Source organism: Lonchura striata, chromosome 4, assembly GCF_050655825.1.
Source record: "Lonchura striata isolate lonStrDom1 chromosome 4, ASM5065582v1, whole genome shotgun sequence".
Taxonomy (NCBI): Eukaryota; Metazoa; Chordata; class Aves; order Passeriformes; family Estrildidae; genus Lonchura; species Lonchura striata.
Genome location: NC_140706.1, coordinates 17,281,550 through 17,296,876, shown reverse-complemented (window position 1 = coordinate 17,296,876; position 15,327 = coordinate 17,281,550). Strand labels below are relative to the sequence as shown.

Below are 15,327 nucleotides of genomic sequence, written 5' to 3'. Positions count from 1 at the left end.
GGGTTTTTTGTTTTTGGTTTTGTTGGTTTGTTTGTTTTTTATAATGAAATACTATTCCTACACAGGAACAAGTAAAGCAATACTGATACATAGCTGCCAGTAATGACCATCTCTGAACTACAATATTGGTGTAGTTTTTTCTTTTTTAGTGTTAGACTAAAGCTATATCAGTGTCTACCCTCCTCTAAGGATGGTTAGGTTACACTTCAGTTGACAGCAGGTGGGCCTGGGGCATACACCTGTGATGCTGAGACCCTAATTGAAGTTATAAAAATACATGTGGAATTTCATATTTGGACTGAATAGAACTTAATTTCATACATTTTTGGTTTTGCACTGCTTTCTTTCCATGGTGACAAAGATTTTAAGATTTGTCTTGTAGCTTTGTGTAGAAATCCTCACAGGAATAAAATATTTTATTATTATCAATTAATGTGTCCTGACTGCACTATAATATGCTTTGTACATTCAGGGAAATGTTCCCATTTTGCTTTTAAACTTGACTGCAGCTGTTGACAGTCTTTTACAAAAAACTGCATGCTTCCTCCCTAGTAATTTCATTCTTTCTAAGCACTACAAACAAAGTAATTTTGTACTTTATGTTATTCTGGGAGCCCATGAGCTGAGCTTGGTGAAACAATTTGAAAATCCAGTTTACAAAGAGCTTTTACTTTTTCCTTCCATAATGTTTGAAAAGGACTTCTGTTATGTATGCATGTGTTTTATTCCTCCTCCATTTTACTTAAATAGTGTTTTTTCTAAGTACCTGGTTCCAAAGTCAGAATTTCTAGGAACTGATGCAGACCCTTCTGACATTAAGAGGATCTTTTTTCAGTGGGTTTTAGTTCAGCTCTATGGATTATAAATTATTATGGATGGACCTAGCTTGTAAATCTAAAAAGTATTTTTTTACCTCAGTGCAAAGAGCCTGGCTCTGTCTGAGAACCTTAGTGTGTCAATTGATAAAAGATAAAAAAGGCATAATACAAATATATAGAAGTTGATATTGTCTGTCCTTCCTATTATTTTACTATATTTTTCAAATGTACCATGGTGATTTTATTAGTTTTCTGTTCTAACTTTCCTGTCCCCTTTTCTCTGATCTGCTCTCTTGATTTGGGGAGGGGGGGGTGGGGGGAACCAAAAACCAACAAACCTTTAATCTTAGTCAGTCTTTCCTGCTGACCATAGAAATATTGGCTGATAGATTTAGATCCAATGCTATCAAAATACTGCACTGATCGTTAAAAAAATATCTTGGCGTAACTAGTCAAAAATCTTTCATGATATCTGCCTTAGGTAGCAATTACTGTTATTGTATATTGAAATGTGAAGGCTTAGGAAACAGTGTCAAACTGTGTCAGAACTGGTACAGCTTTATTTGAGTTTTTTTTTCAGTGGTGGAAGAGCAACACATGGTCTTGGTGATTCATGCTTATGGCTTTAGAAAACCAGTATTTCAGTTGTTTAGGCTTCAGTAATTTTCAGTTCCTTGTTTTGAAGTAACACTGCTAGTGAAAGTTCTATAAAGCAATTGGTGATGTCAAAGGATTAAAAAGGTCAAGAACTCCAGCTCAGAGCCATTTGCATTGGCATCTTCAGTCCTCCTCTAAAGAAGAGACAGAAAGTTATGCCTTTGGTATCTCTTCACCTCTACCAGCTGTTTAAGGAGTTTTCCTTTCAGAGACCAGAGGAGTTCAGAAATTTGTAAGGCACACTGGCATCTCCAGTACCTCAGGATTTGATGGGTTTTGTTGGAGGGGTATTGAGTTGGGGGGTTTTGTTTGTTGGTTGGTTGGTTGGTTTGTTGGTTGGTTTGTTTTTAGTTGGGTTTTTTGGGGGGGTTTGGGGTGTCTTTTTTTGGATGATTTTTTTTGCTAAAGCTGTACTGCATCTTTTCAGAAAAAGCTGTGCCAAGAAATTAGTTCCTGCTTTAGATGAGCGACTGTAGGAAGTAGTGCAAACATGGAATACTGGAATTTGCCCACATCCTTCTCAGACTAATCTCTGTGTTGGAGTAACCTGGGGGCTTCTGTGAGCTATTTCATTTTGGTTCTTTCCATTATCTGTGTAGTTCACTGGAAGCAAAAGACAGCATGCTTGTGTTTCAGATAGCAGACACAGAAACTGTGTCATCTAACTGCAAGTTTGATAATGCTTTGATGTATTGTGTCTATAATGTATTTATCTCTACTCACCGCATAATATAGACAATACCTTGAAGATGTGCATTTGTGTTTATTGTAATTTTTTAAAGGCATTCGCCAAAATGTTTTATGGTCAGTGCTGTCATAAAATTAGATCAGTTGATGATTTTCTTCTGTTAAGCTTTTCCTTAATGGGTTGGCTTTTCTTTTTTTCCCTTTTTTAACTGTATTAGGCATTACATATTGCATCACCCTCTAATGCAATAGAGCTGTTCTCTATGAGGGAAGTACTCCAAGGGAAATGAAAACATATTCTTTGGGTTCTGTGGTCATGGATGTAGACTACAGCAGATAATTTTTATTAATAAGAAATACTTCTCAGCAAGTTGGAAAACAATGAATTTATAACGGAATAGTAAGGACTACAGGTAGTTTCCTGCGAGCTTTTCTTGGAGACATTCTAACCACAGAATCTTGACGAGCTTTTCTTGGAGACATTCTAACCACAGAACGCTAACTGTGCCAGAGCCTGTTCCCAGCTGCCGCAGGTCGGGGGGCTGGAAAGCAGGGGCAGCTCCGCGCACAGAGGTACCAGCGGGGTTTCTGCTTCCTTCCTCCTGCCGTACAGGTGTGCAGCGCCTGGCGTGTCCATGACCTTCAGGCCGGCTACGGGGCCCGAGGCCGCCATGCAGGGTGCAGGTGAGGGGAGCCCCGCCCGCTCACCTCGGTGACGCTCCCGCAGCTCGGGAGCGGAGCAGCGCCGTGCCCCGGCCGCTGCCCGCGGGAGGAGCGCGGAGCGGAGCGGCTCCCGGGGGCGGTGCTGGGCTGGGCTGGGCCGGGCCGTGCTGTGCCGTGCCGTGCCGTGCTGCCTGCGTAGGGCGGGCACCGGCACCGCCCCGCCCGCCGGGCTGCGCGCCCGCGGAGCCGCCCGCGGCCAGCGCCTGCCGCGGGTCCGGCCGCGGCGGGGGCGCCGGTGGCCGCGCCAGTGCCTGCACCGCGCCGTGCCGAGCCCAGCCCAGCCGTGCCGAGCCCAGCCGTGCCGTGTCCTGCCCAGCCGTGCCGAGCCCAGCCCGAGCCGTGCCGTGTCCTGCCCAGCCGTGCCGTGTCCTACCCAGCCGTGCCGTGCCCTGCCCAGCCGTGTCCTGCCCAGCCGTGCCGAGCCCAGCCCGAGCCGTGCCGTGCCGAGCCCAGCCCGAGCCGTGCCGTGTCCTGCCCAGCCGTGCCGAGCGCAGCCCGAGCCGTGCCGAGCCCAGCCCGAGCCGTGCCGTGCCCTGCCCAGCCGTGCCGCACCGCGCTGTGCCGTGGCAGCGCCCGCCGGCCGCCGCGGGCTCCCCTGCGCAGCCAGCCGAGGCAGATCGGCGGAGTTTGCTCGGCCGTGAGGAGGCGGCGAGGCCGTGTGAGGCTCTGAACTGCCCCAGAAGTTTGCTGGCAGAAACTGTTCCCTTTATTGGCAAAGTCGTCAGGCTCTCCTCAGAGGAATACCCCGTTGCCTAAGATGAGTGGCTGTAGGAAGCGGTGTAAGCGGGAAATAATGAAATTTGCCCAGTACCTTCTCAGGCTAATCACAGGTTCTCTTCACACAGGTAATGACTGTTTTTCTCTGTAGTCGAGCGGTTCAGCATGATAACGAGAGAATTGCCTAAGGATAATACAGGGTTGTCATTGTTTTATATTATCATTTCTTTCATCTTATAAATAATAGTAAAAGAAGCTCTGTGAACTACTTTGTGGCAGAGCACAATGAAAACAGAGCATAGCCTGATGTTACAGTGTTTAGACAATCTGACATTCTCTAAGCCTTTACACACACCGGCCCAAATTGGGATGTGGGTGTACATGGGTCCACCTGTCCACCTGTATGTGTTAATCGTACTGCAGAGAAGAAACATTGGTCATAAAGGATGAATCTTACGCTTTTTATTTTCACTGTTTCTTGGACTGATATTCTGTGACAAGCACACTACCTTCTCTTCCTCGGAGGCTTGGTTTTGCTTATCTAAAGATGTAAATCAGCTGCAATCTGTCAATGGGATGTTATAGTATCTTGTGGGAAATTATAAATAACACTTGTGCTTTGCCTTTAAGGAATTTGAAACATAGTGGTTTTCAGCATTCCTTAGGTAATTTTTTTTTTTTTTGTAACCTTGGACAAAGTGTGCAGTACCAGGGAAGGTTTCTAAGCTATACTGAGCAGATGCTGTAGTTTTCTTATCAATTTGGAAAATATGCTTTTCTCACAATTCAGCATTTTCTGTGGCTGTTCTCAACAGCTGACAAATATGATAACTTACATGATGTCATTCTGTATTTATAAAATATAATTGTGCTTCTTTCTAGACTTAAGTTACTTTTTTTCCCCCTTGCAGAGTTGCAAGTCCAGCATCGGCAGATAATATCCAATTATGATAATACAATTGCTGAGAATTAAAAGCCATTTACTTAAAGTCATCTAAAAGTTTCAGCTGGTTATTTTCATTTGTGTGGTGGTGGTGTGTTGGTTATTTGTGTTTTTTGTTATGACACTGATGAAAAGATTTGAGAGCAAAGTTGACTCTTTAGCAATAATTGGAAGAATTGATGCATGCAATAAATGAGATTTGGGATTACAGTGCTATAAAAGTCACAGCACAAACACTGTCAATGTGTACTTTATAGGATGCTTGTAACTTTTGGAAATCTGACACAGCTTTTTAATAACTTTGAGTGTCTGGTAACAGATTTTCCTTGCCTTTATTTTCTCTATCATTCCTAGTCTATCGTAGTTTCTCTTTTGTAAACTACATAAATTCAAATTTTTCTGAAAACACTGGCTTCTTGCTTTCATGATTTGCTATGGAAATTAAATAATATATGATGCAAGAAGAAAGATGTGTTAGAAATTCTTAGCAATACTCTTTTCACAAAGTCATCCAAGCTTTTCCTTTCCTATCTAGCAAATGATGCACACACTACTCTATTTTTCAGATTGACATTTGTGCTGCAACCTTTCTGAGCTCACAATTCAAAACTATTTTCAAGACTTGCTGTGGATACTGATTCATATGCTATCACGAAAAGAAGTTATAATTTTAAAATTAAGCAGCACTTATTCAATGATAAAAAGCCAAGTGGGGTGGCCTCAGATCTGTTTCCTTAAAGGCAAGCAAGCAAGCAAAAAATCCCCGCTCTTAGGAAGAGCTGAGATACTTCTGAGGAGATTTTCAGTTTGTTTTTACTACAGGTAATGAATGGTATCTTGCTACTCTTATTAAGTTAATAGACTCCATCATGTTCAAATGATGTGGCAAATGAGCTCAGGATAATGTGATAGTACCTGACATGTGAAGGGAGGGAGAGCTCCACTGTTAAATTCTTGCATAGCCCATTCCTCCTCAGTAACCTCAACTGTTGCAAACCAGTTACTGTTCAGCCTGAAAAATCTAATGCATAATTTATTCTGTGATAATTAGTTGATAATTAATGAAGATGAATTAGAAAGCCTAGTTGAAATTGTTAGAAAGTTATACTTTGTATAATAAAGATACTGCCATTTCTATCTTGAACCTTCAATAATTTAGGGTAGGTATCAGAAACAAAGAAGTGTGCTTATTTAACTTCTTAGAATCAGGCAATCTCATCACCCAAGTAGCCAATGAATTTCAAAGTGTAAGTGTTTACTAAGAAGAACAATGGTGAATGTAATTTAATTTCTATGTTGATATGATTTGGCTTCTAATTTCTTTTTCAGGTGTTCCTTAATATTTAAATTATACTTAATAGTTTGGAACTACACATTCTTGAAAGTACTTGCACTGAGTATAATCCATCCCTTCTTCCTGTATGGGTAGGCATGTTGAATATATACTTAATCTACACATCTATACAAGCTGTGCTGCAGCTGGTGTGATTACATTGATCAGAAACAGAGCAAAGTCATATAGGAGGGAGACTGGGTTTTCTGGCTATGGACTGGCTAAGGACTCACTGTTGATTACTGGTTCTATAGCCTGTGTTTCATAACCATTTATAGCACTACAGACAGACCTTCTCTGCAGTAAATCTAAATATTTAAAATAAAAATGGTCTCATATAGCTGTCTGTAATAATACATAAGCATGGACTTGTGCTTCATAGTCCACTCAGCTGGAACCAATATTAATGAAACTACCCCCTTGCTTGAAGGTAAATGCTGTATAAGCCTTTACAATGGGTTTTAAGTGGGACTCTCTGCATGAATGCATCCAGATCACTCAGTTTTTTTACAGCAAGTCACTATGATTGATAGCAAAATGTAGTGAAAAGAAATAGTCTTTTAAACAAAGTTTTTAATTTCCCATGATTTTTGTTATACAGTAAGTTGGTGTGCTTCCACGAGTGAAACATATTCCCTCATTGAAGATGGCAAACCAAGTATACCATTCCCTACTTTGTTGTCTCATGACTTGCAAGCACCTGGTCTTTGAAACACTGTCATAAAATCTTGGCACTGCTCTTGAGAATGTTTTAGTTTTTGGATGCAACATGGATTTGTATATTATAAATAATTTTGAGATCGAGAAGTAGGTCATAGATTATCTTAAAATGGAGGAGAAGTGATTTCAGAGCAATGGCTATGAAGTTTTTCTTAACTGTCACAACTGATGAAAGATTAAAGAGATGACAGAACCAAAACCTTCAGTGGTGGGTTTTCACAATTACATCTCTTTCAGGCATGTTTACATTAAATGTCTGCTATAGTTTTAATATAGGAGATCAGGTTTTACAGGACAGATTCAAATTCCCAGTTAGCATATATGTATAAAGGGAATGAAGTGGGGAATTTCACTGGCTGTGAAATTGTACTCCAACAAACTGAAGGTACCTCCCTCTTCTAGGCTTTTGTAGATTAGATCAAGGATTGATGTGGGTTTTTTTGACTTTAGATTTTCTGGGGGTTTTGCTTATTTTTTTTTAATTTCAAGGTTGATGAAATTGGTGTAAAGTAGCATTTATCAAAGGCTTCATATTTTTCTTAGGTAAAATAAAGCAAATCAATTAGTGAATGCAGGTTGTACTTTCTGATGGCATGTTCTTTGATGAAACAGACTACCAAAGATAGTCGCTAGTCATTCATTTTGCCTTTTCTTTGCACAGAAATGTTTTCTGGCCTACTGCCAAGAGGAATATATCATCTGAGCATAGCTCTGAAGCTGTGGGAGGCCTCACAACTGTACTCTGACTGGCCTATTTCATGTGCCTATCACTGCCAAAAGTCTGAGACTATTTAGGACAGTAGTTTATTCTGAATTCCTTTACAGGCTACTCTTTGGTAAATCCAAGAGGAATCACCTTTTTTTGCATGGAGGTTACCAGATTCTCTTAACTTCTATGGTGCATAATAAAGAAGTAGAATAAATTAAAAGACAAAAATAATGCAAAATATCAAAATAATCTTTAAAAATATAAAACAAAGAGAGGAGATAAAAAGACTGTTCCCCTTTTTATGCAAACAGGATATAACATAAAATTATTTTAAAAGACCTTTTATTTGAAGATGTTATGGAAAACCTAAAATGTCAACATTCGTGAGAAAACAGGTTTAATATGTTTCCAAATTCCTTTTTTATTGCTGAAATATTTCTTTTTTCTATTTTTTCTTTAATACCAAATTAGTATTATTCATGAACTTAATTGGTCTTTTTTTCATTTATTTTTTATAGGAAAGAATCCCAGATTCAAGGTCAGCATCTCTTTCTTGGCTGTTGCCTATGAGGTAGTTTGAACCTCTGGGGTTTCAGAAATTTTTCCTATACAGAGGTGCAGTGTTCTCTCTATAGATGATTTCACAAGTTCCAACGTGCAAGAGTGAAATATTTGCCATGCCCTGTTTAGGGGAAGAAGTCTCATTAATTTAAAATAAGCCATTCCAGATTTCATTTGAAATTCTGCATTGTACTTTATGCTTGCTCAAGTTCCTGATTAGGACTGGCAACTTTTGCAGGTGCTGTCTTGATATTCATCTTCCTCTGAGGGAAATCCCTTCAGTGGAAGGGTTTGGTGAATACTGAATGTCAGCACAGTGGGATTTTGAGTAGGTTTCGTGTACTATCTGACAGAGGTGTTTGAGCATAAAATATCAGACTTTGAAAGAAAAATACCTGAAAAAACACCAACCAACCAACCAACCAACCAAAAACTCCCTCAATTTTTTTGGTTGTTTTTGTTGGTTTTTTTATTTGTTTTTGGTTTTGTTGTTGTTAGCTCTTGTTAAATATATTAGGTGAATTTTGCCCAAGACCTACTGTAATGTTGCTAGGATTTTTCATTGATTGCATTGTTGAATACCTGGCTTTTGAAAACACTTCTATATTACACTACCCCTATATATATATTATCACTCCAATAGGCATTTTGTTTAGACTAGGCTGTAGTACAGACAGTGCTCTGAGACAAAAGACCAAGATGTATTGAGCTTAGTAGCAGGCAATGTGAAATGTATTCTGGGGAAAGCTGAGAATGCCTTAACTTAATGTGCTTAAGATGTGTTCTGCTTCAAATTGGAAAATTAAAATATTTGTTTTGTTCCCTCAAAAAAATCAATCCTACCTGTATGCCTCTCACATGCTGCAGATTTACTGTGAACTTTCAGCAATTTTGTAGAAAATTGCTTAGATTTCAAATAGAATAATCTGTTACAAAATGTGTTATAATAAATTACATGTAAGCACTCAAAAATTATAAATTTTTCCCTCATAAGAAATCAGTCTACATAGACTGCCTTTGCTCTTCCTGATTTGCAATTCAGTGTTGTGCAAAATGTTTCAGGTTCTATAATCCTGCATATTTGAGTTAGACTGAACTTCACAGATGGATGAAACAGTAGTGGATATCTTGAAGTGGGGCATCCAAAGGCAATACCCTAATCTTTAAACATATTCTCCTGAATATTTTTAAATATTTGACTCAAATGTTCCATGTTTTTCAGGTATTAACATCATATAACCTATTTAAAAAAGATTTTTTCCAGATCATTCCAAAAGAGCCCTCACTGAAGTCTTAAGGCTTATTATGGTGCGTTAATTGGAAAAGGACAAAGTTAGCATGCTGCATACCATTTCTGTTGAAAAAAATTGAGGTTTTACTCTCTCATTCCAATACTTAATCTTAATTAAAATGAAAGATACAGTTCATCTTCTCTTGCAAATGACACATTGGAAAGCATCTTGTAGTCATCATTACCGATCTTCCCTTTGGAAGTCCTACTTTCTGTACTGTTCTTGTAAGAGTCCAAACTACTGATGTCATTTATAAATATAGTATTAAAAATTCAGCTGTACATAAGGGACAACACTTGATAATATGCTTAAAAATACTCTTAAAGGAACTTTTTTAAAAGTTACCAAATCCTGCAGACAAAATGTTGGGAAATGGCAACATTAGGACCGTTTCAGCCTTGTACAATATAATACAGTTCTTCACTGTATGTGTACTTTTCATTTAACCATTGCACAGAGTAGCTTGGAGTATAGAAGCAGCAAGGAGAAGGATATATTTAGATTAGAAATTTGGGTGCAAACTGAAATAAGCACAATCTTGGAATGTACAGACTAGTTTTTTGGTTGTTATATTTTTGTTCCTTTTACAAGGACTTTACACTGCAGACAGGCATTTTACAATGATTCTCAAAGATGCTAAAATAACAGCTAAAATTCAAAGTAGGGAAAGTAGGGTAAAATGAATGGGTACATGCTGGACAAAATGAGCTTTATGTCTGAATGGATAGGTGGTGAGCTTGCTACTGGCCAGGAATGAAACCCTGGGGCTGATAAACCTGTGAAACTCCTTACTAAAGGATGTTGCTAGTGCAAAAAGTTCTGCATGAGTCCAGAGGGGCCACTTGAGTAAAGAGTTGGAAAACAAACCTGTTGGGAGACATGGTCTAGATTAAACATGTAAGAATTTCCCTGAGATGAAAGTAGTCCATGGCTATGAAAGTGTTAGGGGAAAATGTTCTAAGTGCTTTTCCTGTTTCTCGTTTTCACTGAGCATACTCTAATAGCTGTTAGTGAAAACAGGATATTGAACTAGATGGATCCTTAGTCTAAACCAATTTGGTATTTCCTGTGTTTTTATATTGCTAACCTGCATTCAAAAAAGGTGATTCCTGGATTTACCAAGGAGCAACCCTTGAAAGAGTTCAGAATAATTTATTTCCTGAACACCTTGGACTTTTGGCAGTGATCAGCACATGAAATAAGACAGTCAGAGGAGTGCAGTTGGAGGCCTCTCACACCTGTGCTCAGATGATATATTCCTCTTGGCAGTAGGCCAAACAATTTTTTCTGTGGAAAAAAAAAGGCAAAATGAAGGACTAGAGATTACCTTTGGTAATCTATTTTATCAAATAACATGCCATCACAAAGTACAACCTGCATTTATTAATTGGTTTGGGAGTTTTTTGCCTAAGAAAAAATATGAAGTCTTTGATAAATACTAGTTTACACCAGTTTCATCAGTCTTGATATTTAAAAACAAGCAAAGAAAAACCCAGTCACAAAAGTCAAAATAAACTTCTCTGGTGTCAGGATGTTTTCACTGGTTCAGTGGTTTAGTACCACGGTCCAGCAGCTCAGTAATCCTGTCCCTTTTGTTCTCAACTAAGTGATCTCACCTGAGCACCTTCCTGCAATGGCCAGAAGTTTAAAGCAGATAGTTTAAACGGAGTTATAAATTGAATATTAGGTAAATTGAAATAGTTTTTTTTCAGACAGTGTTTTTACAAATTACTAATAAGAATCTCTTCATGGAATTTTTTAATATTTTGGGTTTGTTAGGCCTCACATATGGAATAGCCTTAGGATACTAGTACCAGGATACTAGTAGCCCATGAACTAGTCCATAGGAAAGTGTATGTGTATATATATATATATATATATATATATATATATACATTTCTTTTTCCTGTAGTAATAAATACCCTGAAAAGGGACTAGAAACTCTAATGATGTGAGAAAAAATGAATATGTAACATCTAAAGCAGGGCTAGCTAGGGAAGATGGATGCATCCTATCAGTAGCAGTGTCAATAGCTGATCCTTTGAATGGAGGTTTTAAAACCCAAGTATTTTTGGACCTGCTTCATAGTTTTATTTGTGGCAGTTGAGGGAAAGATGCAAGCTGGGAATAAAAATGAGAAACCATGGCAATCTCATTCCCCAAATAGGATGATACATGTATGTACATTTAGTGATTTGCAGTAATAGTGTGTATTTTAACTTTTAGTTTCATGGATGTCCCTGTCTTCCAAACTGGGTTAAGCACAGTTGATACTTTACAGTCAAGAAGGGCTATCTTAAATCTGAGCTTGTATTAACAGAAAATATTTTCTTCATTTGTTTAATATTTGAATTCTGTAAGAACATTAGTGATAGATGATGGCCAATTCAATACCATGTTTGGATATAAAGTTAATGGCCAATCTGGAAAATAGCAGTGGCTTGGAAATACATGGGCACTGAACTACCTGCTAACAGCACTTCAGTCTTTAACTGGTTATTCTGTGTGACTGACTCTGATACAGCCAAGTAGAAACAGTAGAACTGATAAAACTTAATGCTGCTTTGTGGCTGGTGAATGCCAATCCTATGTCCCATTACACTGGCAGTCACCCATTTATGGACAATAACACAGTGACCTCGGTTGTCACATCACCACTGTTCTCTTTCCTGGTGTGGTGTGATGGTCTTTACTGTGTTTTCAGATCCAATTAATTTGTATCATTTATATTTTCTGTGTATAACCCAGTTCATTTGAATTCCACTTTTACGTATGTGTCTCTGAATTGGTTTGGATATTGACTCATGTGAACTCTTCACTTGCCTCCTGTCTCTTCATGATGACAGCCTGTCATGGAAGACAATGCAATTCACTCCAATACTTCTTTCATTTCCAAAATTGAAATACTGACTTTTGAGGTTATTTAAATTTATACAAACAAATGAAAAACTGTCTGAACTTAAACTCCTCAACTTTTCACTGCAAAAAACTGTCAAAATTGGATCAATTAATTTTTTTAAACATTAACTAAAATACTACCTTTATATTCTATTTTTAAGTGCAAATTGATGTCTTTGTAATTTTAACTGAAATATGTATCATGGTGCAAATATGTATATGCTTGGACCTAGGGGGTTCACTTCCCTTCAAAAAATTTAAAAATATTTTATTTTGTTGACTTCCTTTTTTAAGCTACAGCAGGTATTCTAGGAGGTCCTGCTACTGAGGGTTTCTGCTAATACTGAACATTTTGAACAAGCAACATACATCTATTATTATTCGATTCCTGCAGTATTGAACTGTGACTTGTCATTAGTTCTACATTTGAAGTTCTATTCCAAATAATATAGATGCCATAGTTTTATATATTAAGTTTGTCATTACTGTTTCTTCAGAATACATAAAGTAAGCATATACAATAAATAGTGTGTGTGTATGTGTGTGAAATAGGCTATTTAGCTTTTAAAACTGGTAGCAATTTGATTTACCCTCTTGAGCTTTTTATGGAGTCCCCACCTAGGCAGTGTGATTAATTTTAAATATAAAATAAAAAACTTTTTGAGATGGAGAGGCAAAAAGTCTGTTTTCATCAATATCCATACTCCATTAGTTTAAGAAATTTAATAAATATGAAGAGAGGTACTAGATTTTGTGTCTATTAGTCTGGCTTTTGTCAGCAGATTTGTAATTTTTAAAATACCCTTTATGAGGCATGTGAATAAAGTCAAATAACATTTAGAATTTGTGCAGTGCAGACCTTTCTGTGACAGTTGTTGTAAACTTCATTTAATTTCAGGGAAAAATGTGACAGTTGATCATTTCCATTTGATTTATCGTAACACTTGTAAAGGTCAGCAGAAAATAGACTCCTTAGTCAACTCTAAAAATAGGAATTAGGCTCTTATGTCATTTATTTCTCAAAAGTGTGTCCGTAGATTCTTTATTCTAATCGCTACATTTCATTACATTAGTTGAAGAATTTCTTTAAAAATCCCAGGTCAGGTTTTCCCTGCAGATTATTTCCTTGGGACAAGGATATGATGTGATCTGGGGGCTCTGGTTTATTCAGCACTTAAAAACTGAGCATTGTTGGTCGAATGGGGTGCTGATACACACAGATGCAGCCAGCTTGAGGGCAAAAAAATTGGATTCATTTCTAATCAGAGTATGGATACAGACACCTAGGACAATTAACTGTTGCTGATTATTTAGATTATTTTAGATTATGTAGAAATTATTATTTTTATCTTTATAAAAATATATATTTAAAATTTATAAGTACACCCAGTTTTAAATAAATCCCTTTTCTATACAATGTTAATTTTCACTTACAAGTTTTAAATTGCTCATATCAGCATCTCTCATGTTAGGTACAATCAGTACTCTTACCATCTAATTCACTATCAGTGGTGCTTATGGAATCCACAGCAGTAAAATCTGCAGAGCCTTCTGTAGAAAATGCATCTGAAATTGCTTCATTACTGTCAATGTGAGGCTAATGATTATATGTATTTAGTCAATTTCCCCGAATTATCATATGTTTGTTCCCAGATAAACAAATATTAAGCAACAATGATGAGCTGCTTTTGAATTGCTGTACTGCAGCCTAACACAAGTTTTGTAAGCTTCTTCCATTACCACTTCAGAAAAGGAGTTAAAACATAAGAGAAATCTAAGGAATTGTCTTCATTTCATTTAATTTAATTGAAATTAAGTAAATTCTTCTGCTACATTGCAGAAGAATCAGAACTGAAGAGACCTCATTTTAATTTAGCATAATTCATTTCTCAAGGAAATGAAACCAAATTCTATTTTAATTCTGAATGAGTGGGTTTCAACAGCAACTGAATTAATCTTAACTGTTCCACCTTACTAATAATTAATAATTAACTTCCCTGAGTAGCCTATGTGTACAGCTCCTCAGGATTCCTGAAAAGGCATAAGAGCTTTTTACTGAGGACAAGAACACTTTTGATTTATTCAATCAGCTAATAACTTTTAAAAACGTAACTGAATGAAGAAGATTAGATGCATCTTAACAGAAAATATAAAATAAGACTGTTAGGAAAATTAAGACTGAGGGTAAGAGGATGGAAGAGAAAAAAGAATACAAGTGACAGTAATAAATAAAAATGCACATTTATGCACAGCCTCTGATACCTCTATGTTATTGTGTATCGGATTCATCCTTGGTGTAAAGCTGCAGGCAAATCTGTACAAATGTAGAATTTGGTCAGAGAGAAATATTTAGTGGACAACATGGTGTCATGTCTTCACTCTCAGCACTCTGAACCTCTAGCATTGAAGGCAAAATGTTTACATTGTAGAAATATTTATTCCTTCAAAATTTGACTGATTTTTGAATCCAGTGATTTACAACAGTAACTCAAATGCATGTTGGGGAATACAGAGGTGATGGTGGCTGGCAGTCACTACTGACTTTCAGTTTGATGTATCTGTTGCCCTGACTGCTAGTTTTGGAAGTTTCATTGCTATTCAGGCACTCTCCCTCTTGCCACGCACAGGTGAATTGAAGTGCTGCAACATCCCCTGTGTTCGTGTTCACAGTGCTCTGAAACTTTAATGCTGAGTGACAGATGGGAATAGAAACAGCAGGGCATTCCTGCCCGGTGAAGACTTGCCAGATGAAGTGCTAGAAGCTCCTCAAATAATTGCTGTAGTCTATTGTGAGGAACTAATTGGATTGTATGTATTGCTTACAGGAAGTTCTGGACTGATCTATTAAATTACCTACCTGTTGTCTGTATAGTATCGTACTGTGACAGTAATTGAAATGTCATCCTGTTGAGATAGTATGGGACTAAGGCCAGTCCTTCCATGACTAGTCTGCTGAGATGTTTTCATCAATCAAGTTGTACATACAGTAGAAAGATATCCTTTTTCATCAAGGAGGAAACTACTCTTCAAAAAGCAATAGAATTCTTGTAAATATCCTGGAGTGGGTCCAGCTGAGGGTGACAAAGATGATTAAGGGAGTGGAGCATCTCTCTTATGAGGAAAGACTGAGGTAACTAGGCTTGTGCAGCCTCAAAAGAGACAATTGTGAGAGGACCTCATCAATGTCTGGAAGGAAGGGTGTCAGGAGGATGGAGCCAGGTTCTGCTCAGTGGTGCTAAGGCATAGAAGAAAAGGTAATGGGAAGAAAC

The 15,327-nt window shown here is 37.8% G+C and overlaps 1 protein-coding gene across 7 annotated transcripts in view; it reads left to right on the top strand.

Annotated features, from left to right (window-relative positions):
* The window catches only part of KCNIP4 (potassium voltage-gated channel interacting protein 4), a 384,348-nt gene that overhangs the window by 100,672 nt on the left and 268,349 nt on the right, over positions 1-15,327 (top strand). Inside the window, exon 1 of one of the 7 annotated variants that reach the window (XM_021554444.4) lies at positions 3,089-3,730. The exons of the other annotated variants lie outside the window; for them this stretch is intronic. Within the exon in view, the coding sequence (XP_021410119.1) occupies positions 3,643-3,730 (88 nt within the window). The 5' untranslated portion in view covers positions 3,089-3,642. Of the gene's footprint in view, positions 1-3,088; positions 3,731-15,327 lie in introns of those variants that run through there. 7 annotated transcript variants of the gene reach the window in all.